At 40.4% G+C, this 16,689-nt stretch overlaps 1 protein-coding gene across 1 annotated transcript; it reads left to right on the forward strand.

The window, feature by feature from the left end:
- On the forward strand, positions 6,335–9,841 carry LOC109850457. Its single transcript, XM_020420476.1, has 2 exons — positions 6,335–6,416; positions 8,747–9,841. The coding sequence occupies exon 2, from the start codon at positions 8,834–8,836 to the stop codon at positions 9,563–9,565; it is 732 nt and encodes a 243-aa protein (XP_020276065.1). The 5' UTR covers positions 6,335–6,416; positions 8,747–8,833; the 3' UTR covers positions 9,566–9,841.

The raw sequence follows: 16,689 nt of genomic DNA on the forward strand, positions 1-16,689 counted from the left end.
AGTTCTCAACAAATTCCCCGTCTTTCTGCTTCTCATCAAAGAGTGTTCCAATTAACACTTCATGGTCATCGTCAAAGAAGTTGGTGAGAAACATGGTCTTCATATCATCCCAGCTATTGATACTTCCTGGTTTAAGATGGTGGTACTAATCAAAGGTAGCTATGAAGGGTTCCCACAAATGATCGTACCATCAGAGGTTCATTGCCTGAAATGACCCCTAGGTGAGACTTGATGAAGGGTTCCCACAAATGATCGTACCATCAGAGGTTCATTGCCTGAAATGACCCCTAGGTGAGACTTGAAGTAGATCAAGTGTTGAGTGGGCCATCAGAGGTTCATTGCCTGAAATGACCCCTAGGTGAGACTTGAAGTAGATCAAGTGTTGAGTGGGTGATCCACTTCTATTAAATGGTGTGAAGTTAATTAGGTTAAACTTTGTCGGGTATGGAATTGATTCCCACTCTTTTGGATAAGGGCGCGGAATGCCAGTCTTCTTTACTTCTTGAGCAGACATCAATGCATTGATTTTTCTCTCTAAGTCTTTCATTTTTTTATCCTTGCTCCTATCTTTCTTTGAGCTATCCTGGGGAGGAACGATGTAATCCTCCTTCGTATTATTTTCATCTGAGGGGCCACCCCCAGCATTGTTGTGAACGGGAGGGGTATCCATGTTGGTATTCTCGTCTACTTCCCGATCGTGATCAACTTGGTTAGGATGATTGCGATGGCTGGACTCTCCCTGCTGATTTGTCAGTGCCGTGATTTGTTGGCTATGCATTTCTCTCATCTATTTCATAGCCATTTCTATTTCAAACTTGAAATTCTCTTTCTACTTGGCTAAAACATCCTCGAGGATTTTAGCCATTTGCTTGGAGTTGATCATGAATGACTCATAGGTTTGTCCTGCGCTGGATGCAGTATCATCTGAAGCAATTGTAGAGTTTGCATCTGATGCTTCAACATCTGAGGAATGCCCTCTCTGAACTCCTCTATAATCTCTAGGCTTGATAGCCCCGGTTCACAGCCGAGTCATCCGCTGAGATATTTCTGGGAAAGGTTCGGGGCTAAAACGTCGTGTCGCCTTCTCTTTACCAGTCATGTTAACGATTACTTCTGGAAATTCATCGTCTTGAACAAATGGCCTTCTTTTATGGAAACGCCTCGGCTTGGGTCTTGGTGTTTTAGTAGAAAGTCTTTCAAATACTAAGATCCTCTGTGAAGCGGTCTTGGAGCAGCTACACTCTGATAATACTGCCCTGATGAGCTTGGTATACAGACAATGGGAATCTGTTTCTTGGGTACTTCTCTTTTGAGATTTGTGCGTACCTCCGGCCCGATAGTACAACTCATCGATATGATTACCGGAGCAACCTATCGTATGCGGGTAGGATTTTCCAAATCTAACATCGTTGTCTTCTGATGAACATGCTTCTCTTTCTTCATTGGTGTTCTCAAGAGTCATTCGTTCAGAACCATGCCTTTGTGAGCGTGAGGCCCTAACGGGCTATTGGACTTCAACTTACAATCCAATGCGAGCGGTTACAGGTACTTTCTCAACATGAGAGGCCTTTGACTTGTTGGGAGGACGTGTATGACCCCTAGTCTAACGAGTAGTTTAGGGTTCACTTGCTGGACCCAAGCGTTCTCTAATTGGAGTTTTACCTTGGCCTTCGTGCAAATGACCGAGACGACCTGTAATCTTCATTTTGAATCTGGATAAGTTCACACTGTCGTGAAGCTCCAAAGAAGGTTCAAAATTTGTTAGGACAGGAACAGGGGCCGTCAGAGACTCAAAGATGACTGCAGGAAGTGAAGCGGGAGAAAAACAGGCCATGGTGGCTCTGGGGTGGCACGAGTCACTATTTTGGTGACTCGACCTTGGGCGAGTTAGTAAGTGGTGACTCGACCTTGGCCGAAGCCAGTAGGTAGTAGCTCGGCCTTGGCCGAGCCAGTAAGAGGTGACTCGGCCCTTGTCCAAGCCAGTGAACGGCAAGTTTTTTTTCGACGATTTTAGGCGTCTTTTTGCCCTTTTTTCTCCATACTTTGCGTAGTTTTGATGGTTTTTGGGCCACCTCTTCTTTCTGCAGTTTCTTAGCTTCCTGCATAAGTATTCTAGCATGCGTAAGCAATGTACGGCGTTTCTGAATGTGTTCGTCAAGGGTTGAACGGGTCCTTTTGACGTGGACCCACTCATTTGTTGCTGGTTTAGAGGATAAGGTATTCGCTCGCTGTTGTGGCGATTGGCACCTCCTAAACTTTAAATCCGCCTCATAATGGATCCCCGTCAACTGGCTTCAAAGCCTTGGCAAGTTGGCGTGTAAGGCATTGGCGTTGTATTTGACGCGCTCTCTTTGATAGAATTGGCGCCCCTTCAGCAATAAGCTCCTTAACCAAGGAGGGTTTCAAATCTGAAGATTGAACTTCTTCGGGCATCATAGGAGCATTGTGTAATACAAATGCAGTAGTAACGGGGCAGAGATCATCATCATGGGTCTTCAGATCTGAAGACCAGCGAACTTTCCTTGTGGAAGAGATCTTCTTGCTCTTTTGAGAGGAAGAGGAGGAAGATATATACTCCTCATACTTTTGTTGGTTGAACTCGTATTCGACCTCTTCGTCAACCGGGATGAGGATCCTCGGTTGCGATACTACAGCCTTCGTAGGAAGGCCGTCGGCTCCCACTGTGGTCGCCAGTTTGTTTTCATCAAAAGTTGTCATTTTCATTATCGCCAGTAATGGGATAGAGATCATCATCATGGGTCTTCAGATCTGAAGACTAGTGTGTTGGCCTTCTTGTTTTGATAATAATTTACAAATAATTTATAACTAATATTGTTTGTCTAGTGTTTGTAGTTTTATAGTTGTTGTAGACAAACAATATGTTGGAGGATGGATGGATTGCGCCATAACGATCATATCAAATGGAGGTTGGCGGAATAGTGGGTGAAGCCTATGCAATTCAAGTTGAAGATCCAAGTTCTAGCTTCATCTGCAATGTGTACCAAGTCAAGCTTATTGAAGATCAAGATCAAGCTTGGGTAATATTAGTTTAGGTTTATATTATGCGTGTTAGTACTTTAAGCTCAATCATATATACACACACATTATATTGGTTTCCTTGTATATATATAGTTATATATATATATACAACACAAGTTTTGGTTTTCATATATATATATATATATATATATATATGGGAAAAGTGAATCTAAGGTGACACCCTAGGCTCCCACCTAAGAATTAACAAATGTGAAGGTAAAATATGAAGACTGGGTTTAGAACTAGCAAGGTGTGAGCTAGAACTGACTGTATATAAGCTAGAACTAGGGTAATAGAAGCTAGAACTAACATAGAAGCAAGAATTAACAAGTGTGCATGTAAAAAACACGGACTGGGTTTAGAACTAGTAAGATGTAGGCTAGAACTGGCTGTATACAAGCTAGAACTAGTGTAATAGAAGCTAGAACTAATGTAGAAGCAATAATTAACAAGTGTGAAGGTAAAATACGAAGGCTGGGTTTATAACTAGCAAGGTGTGGGCTAGAACTGGCTGTATACAAGCTAGAACTTGGGTAATAGAAGCTAGAACTAAGCTAGAAACTAGAATTAACAAGTGTGCATGTAAAAAACCCTTGTTAGGTTTAGAACTAGCAAGGTGTGGGCTAGAACTAGCTGTATAAATACTAGAACTTGGGTAATAGAAGCTAGAACTAACGTGGAAGCATGAATTAACAAGTGTGAAGGTAAAAAACACGGGCTGAGTTTAGAACTAGTAAGGTGTGAGCTAGAACTGACTGTATACAAGCTAGAACTAGGGTAATAGAAGTTAGAACTAAGGTAGAAGCAAAAATAAGCTAGAACTGACTGTATACAAGCTAGAACTAGGGTAATAGAAGTTAGAACTAAGGTAGAAGCAAAAATAACAAGTAGCGGTTAGAACTAACTTAGTAGCTAGGGTAATAGAAGTTAGAACTAAGGTAGAAGCAAAAATAACAAGTAGCGGTTAGAACTAACTTAGTAGCTAGAGTTAACAATTGTAGCAGCTAGAACTAACTCGAGGGCTACTAGAACTACCATTATAGCATCTAAAAATAACATATCATTAGGTATAACTATTATCAAATATAATTAACAACGATTTATAAAAACATGATTGTATAACATATCATTAGGTATAACTATTATCAAATATAATTAACAACGATTTATAAAAACATGATTGTATCCTCATTTATAACAACCAAATATAATTAACAACGATTTATAAAAACATGATTGTATCCTCATTTATAACAACGATTTATAACTACCATCTCAGCTTACAACAATTTTTGGTAATTAAATATTTTTTAGCCTATTTTGCCAATTAAGTTTTAAAAGTGGTCTATTTTAAAAATTTGTTCGAAATTAAAATACAAAAAAATTGCGCACATTAGGTTTATTACAAATTCAGCTTCCTCCAAAAAGACGTGGATGTCTCGTGAAAGCAGATAAATAAGGACAACTTGTGACTATTTTTTAAAATTAAATCGTTCATTTATTTGTAGCTGGTTAAGCATTTTTTTCTTTTTTTTTCTTTTCTTCTTCTAGCTAATGGATTAATGCTCTGTACGTCTCGGCCTGGTGACTAAAAAAACATCCACAACAGAATCGATCACAATTTATAAATACAGAAGCTCATAAGGATAAATCCACAGTCATGTGAGAAATTAAAAATATAGATATATTGTCAACATGAACCCTCAATTGATCAAAGTCATCTCAAATAAAAAAAAGAAAAAGTAATGTCCAAATCTCAATGAGGCACAATAACATCATCATTTACGGTAAAGATCAATCTCAAAAACCAACCTACTCTCGTAGCATCATCTTCTTAAATTCATCAAAGCATAAAACACCATCTCCATTAACATCATACATTCGGATCATCTCTCTGCACTCCTCAACAAGTCTTCAATTGTCCGAGCTTTTCGAGCGTTTTTCTCAAGCTCTGCGACGACGATCTACGGCGGGGGAGCGGCGGCGATCTACGGCGACGAGGACGGGTGGAGGAGGGGAGGGGAGGCGGCGACAAACTCGAGGGGAGCCTTGGGGGCCTGAGCGGAGGCGGCAACGGCGAGGAGGGCGAGGACCAGGGTGACGAGCTTGAGAAAACTCTTATTTTTAGAGAGAGGAGAGAGAGAGAGATATGAGAGAGAGAGAGAGGAGATGAGAGAGAGAGAGGATATGAGTGCTGGGTTTGAGGGATTGAGGAGAGAAGATAAGGATAATTTGGGGATTTTAGCTTAGCTGGCGTGTAATAATTGATAAAAGAGCTGTAGTATAAAGTATCACACATCAATGGGCTGATTCACATGGGAAAAACTATGAGGGGCCTCGTCACATGCAGTTTCTGCTTTTGGGGCATGTACACATTTTTCCCAAGATAATAACTGTCTTTTTTCTACTCCTTTCTCAACCACTACCTCTCCTCTCACCATCTATTTATCTTCTTTTTGTCCTCTCATCACTTTTCTTAACAGTTTTATGAATAAAAAGGTTAAAAATAATAAATTTTTTGCTTACTTATTTACTTTTTATTTGCTGCACATTGCACAAATTAAATTTTTTTATTTTTTATTTTTAACAAAGTCAAGGCTAAAGTATTAATCTTGATATTATTGGTCCATAAAATAAAGAAAGACGTGGAGGAGGAGGAGGAGAAGAGGGGTGGAGGAGGGGAGACAGTGATATTGAAAGAGACAACACAAAGCTGAAGGCATCGATGAAAGAGGATGATGAGGGATGAGAAGAGAGATGAGAGAGGTTGAGAGAGATTAGAGAGGTTGAAGATGAGAGGAGAGGAGAGAGATGAGAAATGTTAAAAATGAGATAAAGGAAAGAGATAAGCAAGGTTTATGAACTTATGAGAGATGAGGAGGTAAAAAAAGAGGGGGAAAAAAGGAAGGAAAGAAAATAAAGAGAGGGAGGGCGTTTTTGAAACACTTTAAAAAGTTACATATCTTAAGAGATATTTTGACAGGTTTATTGGGTCAAAGATTTTTTTGATTTTTTTTAGCTAGTTCAAAAATTTTGAGATGTTTATTCTTTTTGAAAGCAACGCTCCCAATACAATTTTCCCCATATATTATTTAGAAAAATTGTTGAAACAAGTTACTACTCGTCCCCACATTCCCACGCTCAATTTGCATGATTCGTGGGGTCAACGTTATGATAACCCATCTTTACCCAATTCGTTACGCTTCCTCAGGTGTTGGGTCCCGCCTACAAAGTTGGGAGAAAAGTGGGTGCACGAATTAATGGGGACCTTAACTAATTGATTAGTCAAGTCACGACTTTTAATATTTCTAAGGAGATCAGATCGGCTGTAGTTCTTAAGCCAGAGCCGGGGGGTTCTTATTTCTGCTTCTTAATTGGTAAAGGTCTCCCTATTTTTTGATACAATTTCCTTCTTTTTATTCACTATTTTTTGTTGCAAATTTGATGCGTGTAATGTTTGTATTGTCTTATTTAATTTTATTTTGTGAGGCTGGTATATGGAATTATTATGGTTCGAGGGATCATGAGTAATTAACTTGTAGTTGATATGATATTGGCAAATTTTAGTACTCTGGTGATGGTTTTATTGAGCTTGGAAACAGAATCAGTCAATAATCTATATATGTAGTTACTATTAGATAATTAAGGAAAATCATATCCTCAAAATACTATATTTAAGGCTAACTTATGTGAAATCAAGGATAAAATTCAAGAAATAGAGTTTCATGGGTTTTCAGCAAATTACCATAAATAATTATGTTCTAATTTATTACCATGAACTTAGTATTTGATGGAGAATTTACCTATCAGCGTTTATTATAATATTTAAAAAAAAAAATCTCTATCTAGTAATTCAAAATGCGATAAAAATAGGTATGATTTCAATCTAACAACAAAAGAAGACTTCACCGTAAGATCTTTAGGGGTGCTCGATCCATCCTTTGTGATGCTAACTAGTCTGGATGCTTTTGGCTAAGAATGGAAAACTTGGAGGAACAACTTTTAGATGGTTGATGTCTCCATCTATAAATGAAGTATGTACAGAACCTCTTCCTCATTCATAGTCAATACAATTTAAAGGAAACCCCTACTGCCTCATTTGGTAGGTGAGAATGAGTGGGAATGAAATGTCAATTCCTACTTCTCATTCCTTCGTACCGAACATGATGTGATTTTAGAAGCTATTAATTTTATTTTCACTTCTCATCAATTACCACTTTATGTGGGAATGATATTCCTAATGAGATGTTAGGGAATATCCATTCCTACAGCAGAAAATAAAAATTACATGACTTCCAAATATGCTCATTTCCATTTCATTATTTAATTACACCCAAACGTGATGAGAACGGAAATGAGCATACCATTTCCACGTTAACTTCTTTTCATTCCTTGTTTCGTTCCGTTATCACTTTACTCGGTTCCCGCACACAAAACAAGGCGTAACAATAAGCGGGGTTTACATGTCCAGTGCAAACTGATAGGCATTGTTTTAAACACCAGCCCACATAACTGATATCTCTGTCAATATGTCTTTGTATAAGGGTTACCACAAGAAGACATGGTCTCAATATCATTACCATTTTTGGCAATTTTTCGGTGAAATATCGCTATTTTCCTCATTTATCGGGTGATATTTCAGACTCCAATTACTAGGCGAAATGTTACAATATCATATTTCCTTTTACTTGTTTAAAGATCGGATTCGGTTTATGACTCAAATATGTTTAAAAGCAAATCAGTACTCCCTTATATAACCTGAAAAGGAGAATTAGGGCTCAATCGAGCCTAAATTCTCTTTCAAGAGTTCCGTTGCTCTTTCAACTCTTGACCATTTGTTGTATACAATCTTTTTTCTTAAAAAAAACCTGACCATTTGCCTTGAGATGGATGTTTCGTGATACCACCTCTAATCCACCTTCACCATCGATTTCTTCCTCTAATATGCCCCTATTTTTATCAATTATTTGTTCCCTGTAAGTTTTTTTCTCTACATCTCTCACCATTTAAATCTCTCTTCCAATTTTCATCATGGATGCTATGCACAGTTTTGGCTCAGAAGATATTGAAAATGTATAACTTGAAATTATATATCAAATAGATTTATTCCCAGTATTATGCACTTGGAAATATTAGTAATTTCACGATTTAAGGATGAAACATCCATCGTATGTATACATGTTATCTGATATGACACCCCAATATTTAACTAAATATCACTGATATCTTCCAGCTGCAGTATCTTCCATCGGCTGTGAAAATTTTGTAATGGACATATCCTTGACATTAGGACATTTAGAACACTGCTGGTAGACCTGTAACTTCTTGAGTTAGGAAATATACATGGGTGGGTACATGTGGGATCAAGTTCAGCCTCTTTTGGAAACCGGACCTCATTGTAATACCCACTTCCTAGTAACTAACAGAGGAAACTCTGACTTGTAGTGGAGATGGTTGCTTGTGATGTAAGAGTTTAATGATTTGACTTGTCTAGACTCTAGAGGAACTTTCTCTCATTTTGAAGAGGATGTAAAATATATACCTTTTTGAAAGAAAAAAAATGAATTCAATCTTGAGCTGCTCGCAAGCATACTGAGGGTGCCTATCCATCTCATTTTTGGCTGTATCTTTAAAATCTTCATTGAGTAAATGAATTATACAGACAATTTTTTTAACCTTGTGGTGAGAATTATTTGTGTTTTTTCAGAGTTTATGCTGTGTTCTGGTGCACTGTCCATTTGATTAGATTGCATACACCCATTCGCTTTGTGATACTGCAAGAACCTTGGTCGCCATGTGGAGTTTTGCCTCAAACTCTATAGTCGGATGTATAGGAGGAAGAAATGGCTCATCAAAACTTCGTCATGTTGATCCCGATTCCGAAGACGAAGTTTCCTCATGCGAAGGCCTTGAGTGCCCAATATGCTTGGAATCTTTCAACATCGTCGAAAATATCCCTTACGTTTTATGGTGCGGTCACACTCTTTGCAAGAACTGTGTCCTCCGATTGCAATCAGCCATTGTGAAGTTCCCTAATCTCCCAATTCAGCTACCCTTATTCATTTCATGCCCTTGGTGCAACTTATTGTCTTTCCGGTTAGTTTACAACGGGGTCCTCAAATTTCCTCGAAAGAATTTCATCTTGTTGTGGATGGTCGAGAGCATGAATGGTGAAAGGAAAAACTCTTGTTCTTCTTACCATGCCGACCAACATTCACATTGGCCTTCAAATGATAGAGATCATTCCAACATCAATCTGGAGCTTTCGAGAACTGGTACTAACTATTGGAATGCAGAGACAACACAGTCCTTTCTTCGTAAGTTGCTGGTTTTCTTTGTACATTTGACCTCCAAGTTCCCACTTGTCATAATTTTCCTACTCATCATCATCTATGCTATTCCTGCCAGTGCCATTATTTTGGCCCTGTACATAGTTGTAACTCTATTGCTAGCGTTGCCTTCGTTCTTGATACTGTGTTTTGCGTACCCTACCTTGGATTGGCTTGTCAGAGAAATCATCACTTGATGTTTGTACTAATCCGGGCTTGGCTGATCAAGCTCGAGTTGTATTTTGTACATTTTTGGAGCTGTTAAAGGCTTGTTTATTGTCCTATGGTGTCATCAAGTGGAAGATGATGTTGAAGCATGCACATTCCTCGTGTTTTTTTTATGGATATATAAATGTTGGTAATTGTTTTTTTCTCCTATATCTGTTAGATGTTCATGAAGGTATACGCTTCCTATTTATTATATGGGTAAACATGTTGGTTATGGGGGTGTAGACCCAAACCTTAGAACAAGCTAAAAATTTTCTAAGTCTGGAAAACAGGTGAACTCAGCATGCAGGCGAACATGCAGTTCATGCGAGCTTTGAAAGTGCAGGCGAGCTCCAAGTGCAGGCGAGCTCTGAGTTCAGGCGAACTCCAAGTTTAGGCGAAGCTCGATCAGTTCAGGCGAACATAAGTCAGGCAAACTTCACAAGTCAGGCGAGCTTCGAGTGTTCAGGCGAACCAGCTTGTCAGACGAACTCGCAAAAAAGACAGATTCCCAGATCTGCTTTTGACCTAGGGTTTCCTTATAAATAGGGAACTCTGGCCGCCATTTGAGTTGATATTTCCCCGAGCGCCTGTAGCGAATTTTTGGCGGCGCTTTCTCTAGCGATTCCTGAGTGACGATTTTTCAGAGAAAAATCCCGCGCATTCCTGTAGCGATTCTACAGCAGCGATTTTTGGTAGTGAGATCTCAAGGAGTTTGAGATCATCTTCTTTGCAAGCTTTGTAATACTCTTTAATATTCAAAGAAAATTATTGTGTGGCTCCCAAGGACGTAGACAAGTTAACGAATCTCGTTAAAATTTTAGTGTTCTCTTTTCTATTTTTTTCTTTGCAAAGTTTTTTTATTTGCTGTGATTTCTTGTTTCCATCTTTCGACACAAGATCCGGAGGGCACGTTTCGCGAGAGGGTTTATTTGACAGGTTGTCGATAGGATGAATTCCCAACAACTGGTATTAGAGCTTCGTTCGGATTAAATCTGTAAGAGCTATGGCAGAAGAAGACAAATCAAAGATTGAGAAGTTTGACGGATCAGATTTTGCCTACTAGAAGTCGCAGATAGAGGACTATCTATACCAGCAGGATCTTTACCGTCCGTTGATGGGTAAAACAAAAGGAAAGAAGGAGGATGAGTTCGACGAGGACTGGAAAATATTAGATCGAAAGGCTCTAGGGAGGATTCGATTGTCGCTTACAAAATTAGTCACACACGATATATTAAAGGAGAAGACGACAGTGTGGCTTATGGAAACGCTCGCGAAGATGTACGAGCAACTGCCAGCTGCAAACAATGTGTATCTCGTCAAAATGCTCTTCAACCTTAAGATGGCAGAATGATGTTCATTCACGATGCATCTCAGCGAGTTCAACATGATTGTTGATCAACTATCTCAGTCGACATCACGTTTGATAACGAAGTGCAGACCCTATTGATACTATCACAGTTGTCAGATAGTTGGGCAGGTTGCGTGACCACAATCAGCAACTCGGTAGGGAAGGAGAAGTTGAAGCTGAATGAGGTTATTAGTATGATTCTATCCGATGAGGTTAGAAGAAAATCACACAAATCAGAAGGTTCAGGTTCAGCTCTAAGTCTCGAGCAGGGAGGCCGAAGCCGAAATAAAGGAAACCAGAACAGGAATTGATCAAAGTCGAAGAAGAAGAGTTCGAACTCGAAGGTGAGGCCTATCAAAGAGAAATGTTGGAACTGCGGTCAGGAGGACCATATGTCTTCAGTTTGTAAAGCACCAAAGAAGGATACGAATGAGCATGAGGCTCATATCGTGCAAGATGCATTGATCCTTGTTATGGACAACGATTCCGATTCATGGGTTATTGATTCAGAAGCCTCATTTCACGCCATTGCTAATAGGAAGCTTTTTCAGAACTATGTAGTAGGGGACTTTGGAAAAGTGTACTTAGGGGATAATGAGTCCTGTAGTATTGTTAGAAGAGGTGACGTGCAATTATAGAGAAGGGCTCTAAGTGGAATCTGAAAAACGTCAAACATGTACCGAAGCTGAAGATGAATCTTGTTTCGGTTGGCCAGCTTGGAGAACAAGGCTATGTTACGATATTTACTGAGGATTTGTAGAAAATCTCCAACGGTACTATGGTGGTTTCTCGTGACAATAAGACCAGAACACTCTACCTAACTTCACATGCGAGTGACACCCTCGCAATTGCAGCGGGCAAGGAGAGTGCAGATCTGTGGCACAATAGGTTGGAACATATGAGTGAGAAGGGTATGAAGATTCTACACTCAGAGGGAAAGTTAATCGGCATCAATTCAGTGTAAGTTTGTGTTTGTGAAGACTTCATCTACGGGAAAGAGAAAAGGGTCAGCTTTCAGAAGAGTGGAAGACCACCTAAAGCTCACAAGCTAGAGCTTGTTCATACAGACGTATGGGGTCCAGCTAGCGTGTCTTCTCTTGGCGGGTCGGCATACTATGTCACCTTTATCGACGATCACTTGAGGAAGGTGTGAGTATACTTCATGAGGTTCAGCATACTATGTCACATTTATCGATGATCACTCGAGAAAGGTGTAAGTATACTTCATGAAGCACAAGTCAGAGGTGTTTGGAATCTTCAAGAAGTGGAAAGCCATGGTGGAGAACGAGACAAATTTAAAAGTAAAGTGTCTGATATCAGATAATAGTAGAGAATATAAGCTGGAGGAGTTTAAGAAGTTCTATGCTTTGAATGAGATTCATTTAGAGAGGACTACTCCAGGAACACCGCAACAGAATGGCGTTGTAGAGAGGATGAAAAGAACAATGACAGAGCGTGCGAGGAGCATGCGCTTACATGCAGGTCTACCAAAAACTTTTTAGGCAGACGCGGTGCATACATCAACCTAATTAATAAATCATGGGTCTTCAGTTCTATTAGACTTTGGGATTCCAGAGGAGGTTTGGAGTGGCAAGAAGATTAATCTCTCACACTTGAGAGTCTTTGGTTGCGTGGCATATGTTCATATCAGTAGCCATATCAGAGACAAGCTAGAAGCTAAGTCATAGAAGTGTACATTCATTGGATATGACATTGATAAGTTTGGATATCGTCTTTGGGATGAGAAGAATATGAAAATCATCAGGAGCCGAGACATCATATTCAATGAAAAGGTAATGTACAAGGACATGGACAATACAAAGGATAACCAAAGTAGTGGGAGCAACACTAAGGATGCAGATGCATTCGAGTATATGGATTTAGCGAAACTTCCAGATGGGGGAAACAATGTTAGCTTTGACCGAAAAACGGAAGAGACTCTAGGTACAGAGACGACTACCCAGAGCGAGGAGCTTAGGAGGTCATTCAGGGTACCTAAACCGAATCCCAAATATCTCTCATCACTAGATTATTTATTTTTGACAGATAGCGGATAACCAGAGTGTTATGAGGAGGTAATACAAGTTAGTGAATCTCAGTAGTGGGAGCATGCGAGCAAGAAGAGATGGATTCTCTCCACTCGAACGAGACATGTGAGTTAGCCTAGCAACCTACACAGAAGAAAGCCTTACATAACAAGTGAGTTTACCAGGTCAAGCAGGAGAGTTATGGAAGCAAGAGATACAATGTCAGATTCATTGTGAAAGGAAGACAGTGACTTTGTCCATGACTGAGGTAGAGTATGTCGTAGTGACTGAATTCAGCAAGGAGATGATTTGGTTAACCGGGTGTCTGGAAGAGTTGGGTCTGAAGCGGGGGAACAAAGTTCTTTATTGTGATAGCCAGAGTGTTATACACCTTGCCAAGAACCCTAATATATCATGCCAAAACGAAGCACATCGACGTACTTTATCATTTCATACGCTCGCTGATAGAGGACGAGAAGTTACTATTAGAGAAGATTTCGGGAAGCCAAAATCATGCAGATATGTTGACAAATCTAGTGACCATTTAGAAAATAGAATTGTGCGCAACTTCAGTTGACCTTCATGCTTAGGAGATGAGGGCGGAGCCAAACTATGAGAAAGATATTGATTGAAGAGATTCTCCGAGTAAGAGAATGTGCTTGCTAAGTTGAAGAGAGCTTGCTGATGGCGGTTTGGTTTCCAAGTGAGAGATTGTTGGTTTTGGGGATGTAGACCCAAACCTTGGAACAAGCTGAAAATTTTCTAAGTCTGGAAAACAGACGAACTCACCATGCAGGTGAACGTACAGTTCAGGCGAGCTTTGGAAGTGCAAGTGAGCTCCAAGTGCAAGCGAACTCTAAGTGCAGGCGAGCTCTGAGTTCAGGCGAAGCTCGATCAGTTCAGGCGAACATAAGTCAGGCGAATTTGTGAGTTCAGGCGAACTTCACAAGTCAGGCGAGCTTCGAGTGTTCAGGCGAACCAGCTTGTCAGGCGAACTCGCAGAAAAAGATAGATTCCCGGATCTGCTTTTGACTTAGGGTTTCCCTATCAATAGGGAACCCTGGCCGCCACTTTGAGTTGAGATTTTCGCGAGCGCCTGTAGTGAATTTTTGACAGTGCTTTCTCCAACGATTCCTAAGCAGTGATTTTTCAAAGAAAAATCCCGCGCGTTCTTGTAGCGATTCTACAGTAGCGATTTTTGATAGAGAGATCTCAAGGAGTTTGAGATCATCTTCTTTGCAAACTTTGTAATCCTCTTTAATATTCAAAGGAAATTATTGTGTGGCTCCCAAGGACGTAGGCAAGTTGCCGAACCTCGTTAAAATTTTTGATGTTCTCTCTTCTATTTTCTCTTCAATCACAGTCGTTATACTCCCATGTCACTGAACGACTTGATTTCACTTGCCAAATAGTATTCTATCATGCGATGAGCACCTACTTATCATTCGATCTAGATAGTGATCTACTATGCGATGATCCGCTATCTGATCTTTGCTGAACGTTCTATCTCCTTGGAACAATAAAAAATAGTGGCCTACCATGCGATGTGCCGTTATTCTAATCACAGTCGTTATACTTTCACGTCACTGAATGACTTGATTACCTCCGCATCATCATTCCTACAAATGACGTTGTTCGTTGATAGTGGCCTACCAAGTGATGAGCCCCTATCTTCCCCCTTGTTTCCAAATAGTGACCTACTATGCGATGAGTCACTATTCATCAATGATACAACATCATCCAAGTAGGCCTACCATGCGATGAGCCTCGCTTTCAAAATACCAGGTTGAGTTGTTATACTAAACGACACAACCAAATTCTAACACTTAATCCAATGCCTTGAACGGCTAAGGATAGAGAACAAATCTTAGCATTAAGCCTAAGAAAAATTCATCGCCAACTTATCATGCTAAGGGTAAAAGCATGGCTAATCCAACACAAACGACAGTTGGTAAAGACACATCAAGTCTGTTGATAGCTGAGGGTTTGCTAAAAATCCTAGATGGTGATCATTCGCTGCGGCTGAAGAGTTCAACTTTGCCAGAATAGATAAGTTCGCTGGAAGGCTCCTCATTTCATCCGAATAGTGCCCATTTTACAGGCCTTAAGATCCAATGTATTTCAGCCCCATGCAACCTGATTTGGATCTAAAAACTTTGGAAGGGGTTTTGTAGGTAATAAAAATTACCTTAATTCCTAGCAAAGAAGCTCAAAACTGATAAAAACGCTAATATCTCTCAAACCGTAAGGAATTTTGCGAAACAGACATGAGCAAACTGAACCCTTTGGGGTGGGTTTGGTTGGCTCCATCTTGTCGAGATTGTTGATTTTCATATATAATTCGTCCAATTCCGATTTACAGTTTGAAAGTTATGAACCGTTCTTCGCAGCATGTTCTGAAGCCCACCTACAAGACTGGACTTTGCCTGAACATTGAAGTTCGCCTGCAATGTTAAGTTCGCCTGACAACTTAGCTCACCTGAACTGATTGAAGCTCACCTGAACTGATTGAAGCTCACCTGACAGCTTCACCTACGAGGTTTGCCGCGCAGCGAGGCTCAACATCAAAAGACGAGGTTCGCCACACAGCAAAGCTCGACATCAAAAGATGAGGTTCGCCACATAGCGAAACTCGACATCAAAAGACGAGGTTCGCCACGCAGCAATGCTCGACATCAGAAGACGAGGTTCACCACACAACGAGGCTTGACATCAGAAGACGAGGTTCGCCACGTAGCGAGGCTCGACATCAAAGTTCATCACTGGGGACAAAACTCCTCTAGGAAAGGAAGCGCTTTCAGGAGACGAAGTTCATCCACAGACGAACCTCATCAAACAGCACCTCACCCCTCAAAAGATGAAGTTCGTCGTTGAAGACGAAGTTCACCAGAAACGAAGTTCGTCATTGAAAACCAAGTTCGCCAGAAACGAAGTTCGTCGTTGAAGACGAAGTTTGCCAAAAACGAAGTTCGTCGTTGAAGACGAAGTTCGCCGTTGCCGTTATTAACGAACCTCGTCTGCTACCATTTCCAGAGGCTACATTTAAGAAAGGTTAATGACCAATAACTCACCCATTTAAGCAGAGTTAATGACCATTAACTCACCATTTAAATGGGAGTTAATGACCATAACTCCCTCATTTTAAGAGGAGTTAAAGCCCTTAACTCACTCCATAATGGTCTTAAGCATATAAATAGGCATGATCAACATGAAAGGAGGGAGGAGATGGAGAGGCTAGTCAAAAAGCCTATCTCTCCTCCACTCTCATGGATCTTCATAGATCATCGACTAATCATTTGGCCTTGGAGCGTCGAAGCTCATAACAAGCATGACGAGGGTCATTACTATGACGGACCTCGTCTCAAATAACAAAGCTTGTCGTTGGAAACAAGATTTGAAGCGCATCAATGAAGACGAAGCTCGTCAATGAAGCCATGCAACGAGGCTCATCATCCACACGAAGTTCGGCTGTAACGGCCACAAGGACCAAGTCAGCCCACGTGGGCTAAATCTAAGGAGTATGTTACGCTTCATTAATCAACATGAGCTAAATCTCAGGAGTCGGTTATGCCCACGACCCCACGATTATAGCACGTCAATTACGTGCTAAAGCTCTATAAATAGCCGCAAGCAGCTATGAAGGGGGATAGTTGATTGATTGGAGATTTTAGACTTGGACTTCAAGAAGCATCAGAGATCAAAGTTTCTTCGCACGGATCCGGAGTTTGAACCTCGA

Source organism: Asparagus officinalis, chromosome 7, assembly GCF_001876935.1.
Source record: "Asparagus officinalis chromosome 7, Aspof.V1, whole genome shotgun sequence".
Lineage (NCBI taxonomy): Eukaryota > Viridiplantae > Streptophyta > Magnoliopsida > Asparagales > Asparagaceae > Asparagus > Asparagus officinalis.

Coding starts and splice junctions, on each gene's coding strand:
- LOC109850457 (XM_020420476.1), top strand. CDS start 8,834: ATGTGGAGTTTTGCCTCAAACTCTATAGTCGGATGTATAGGAGGAAGA.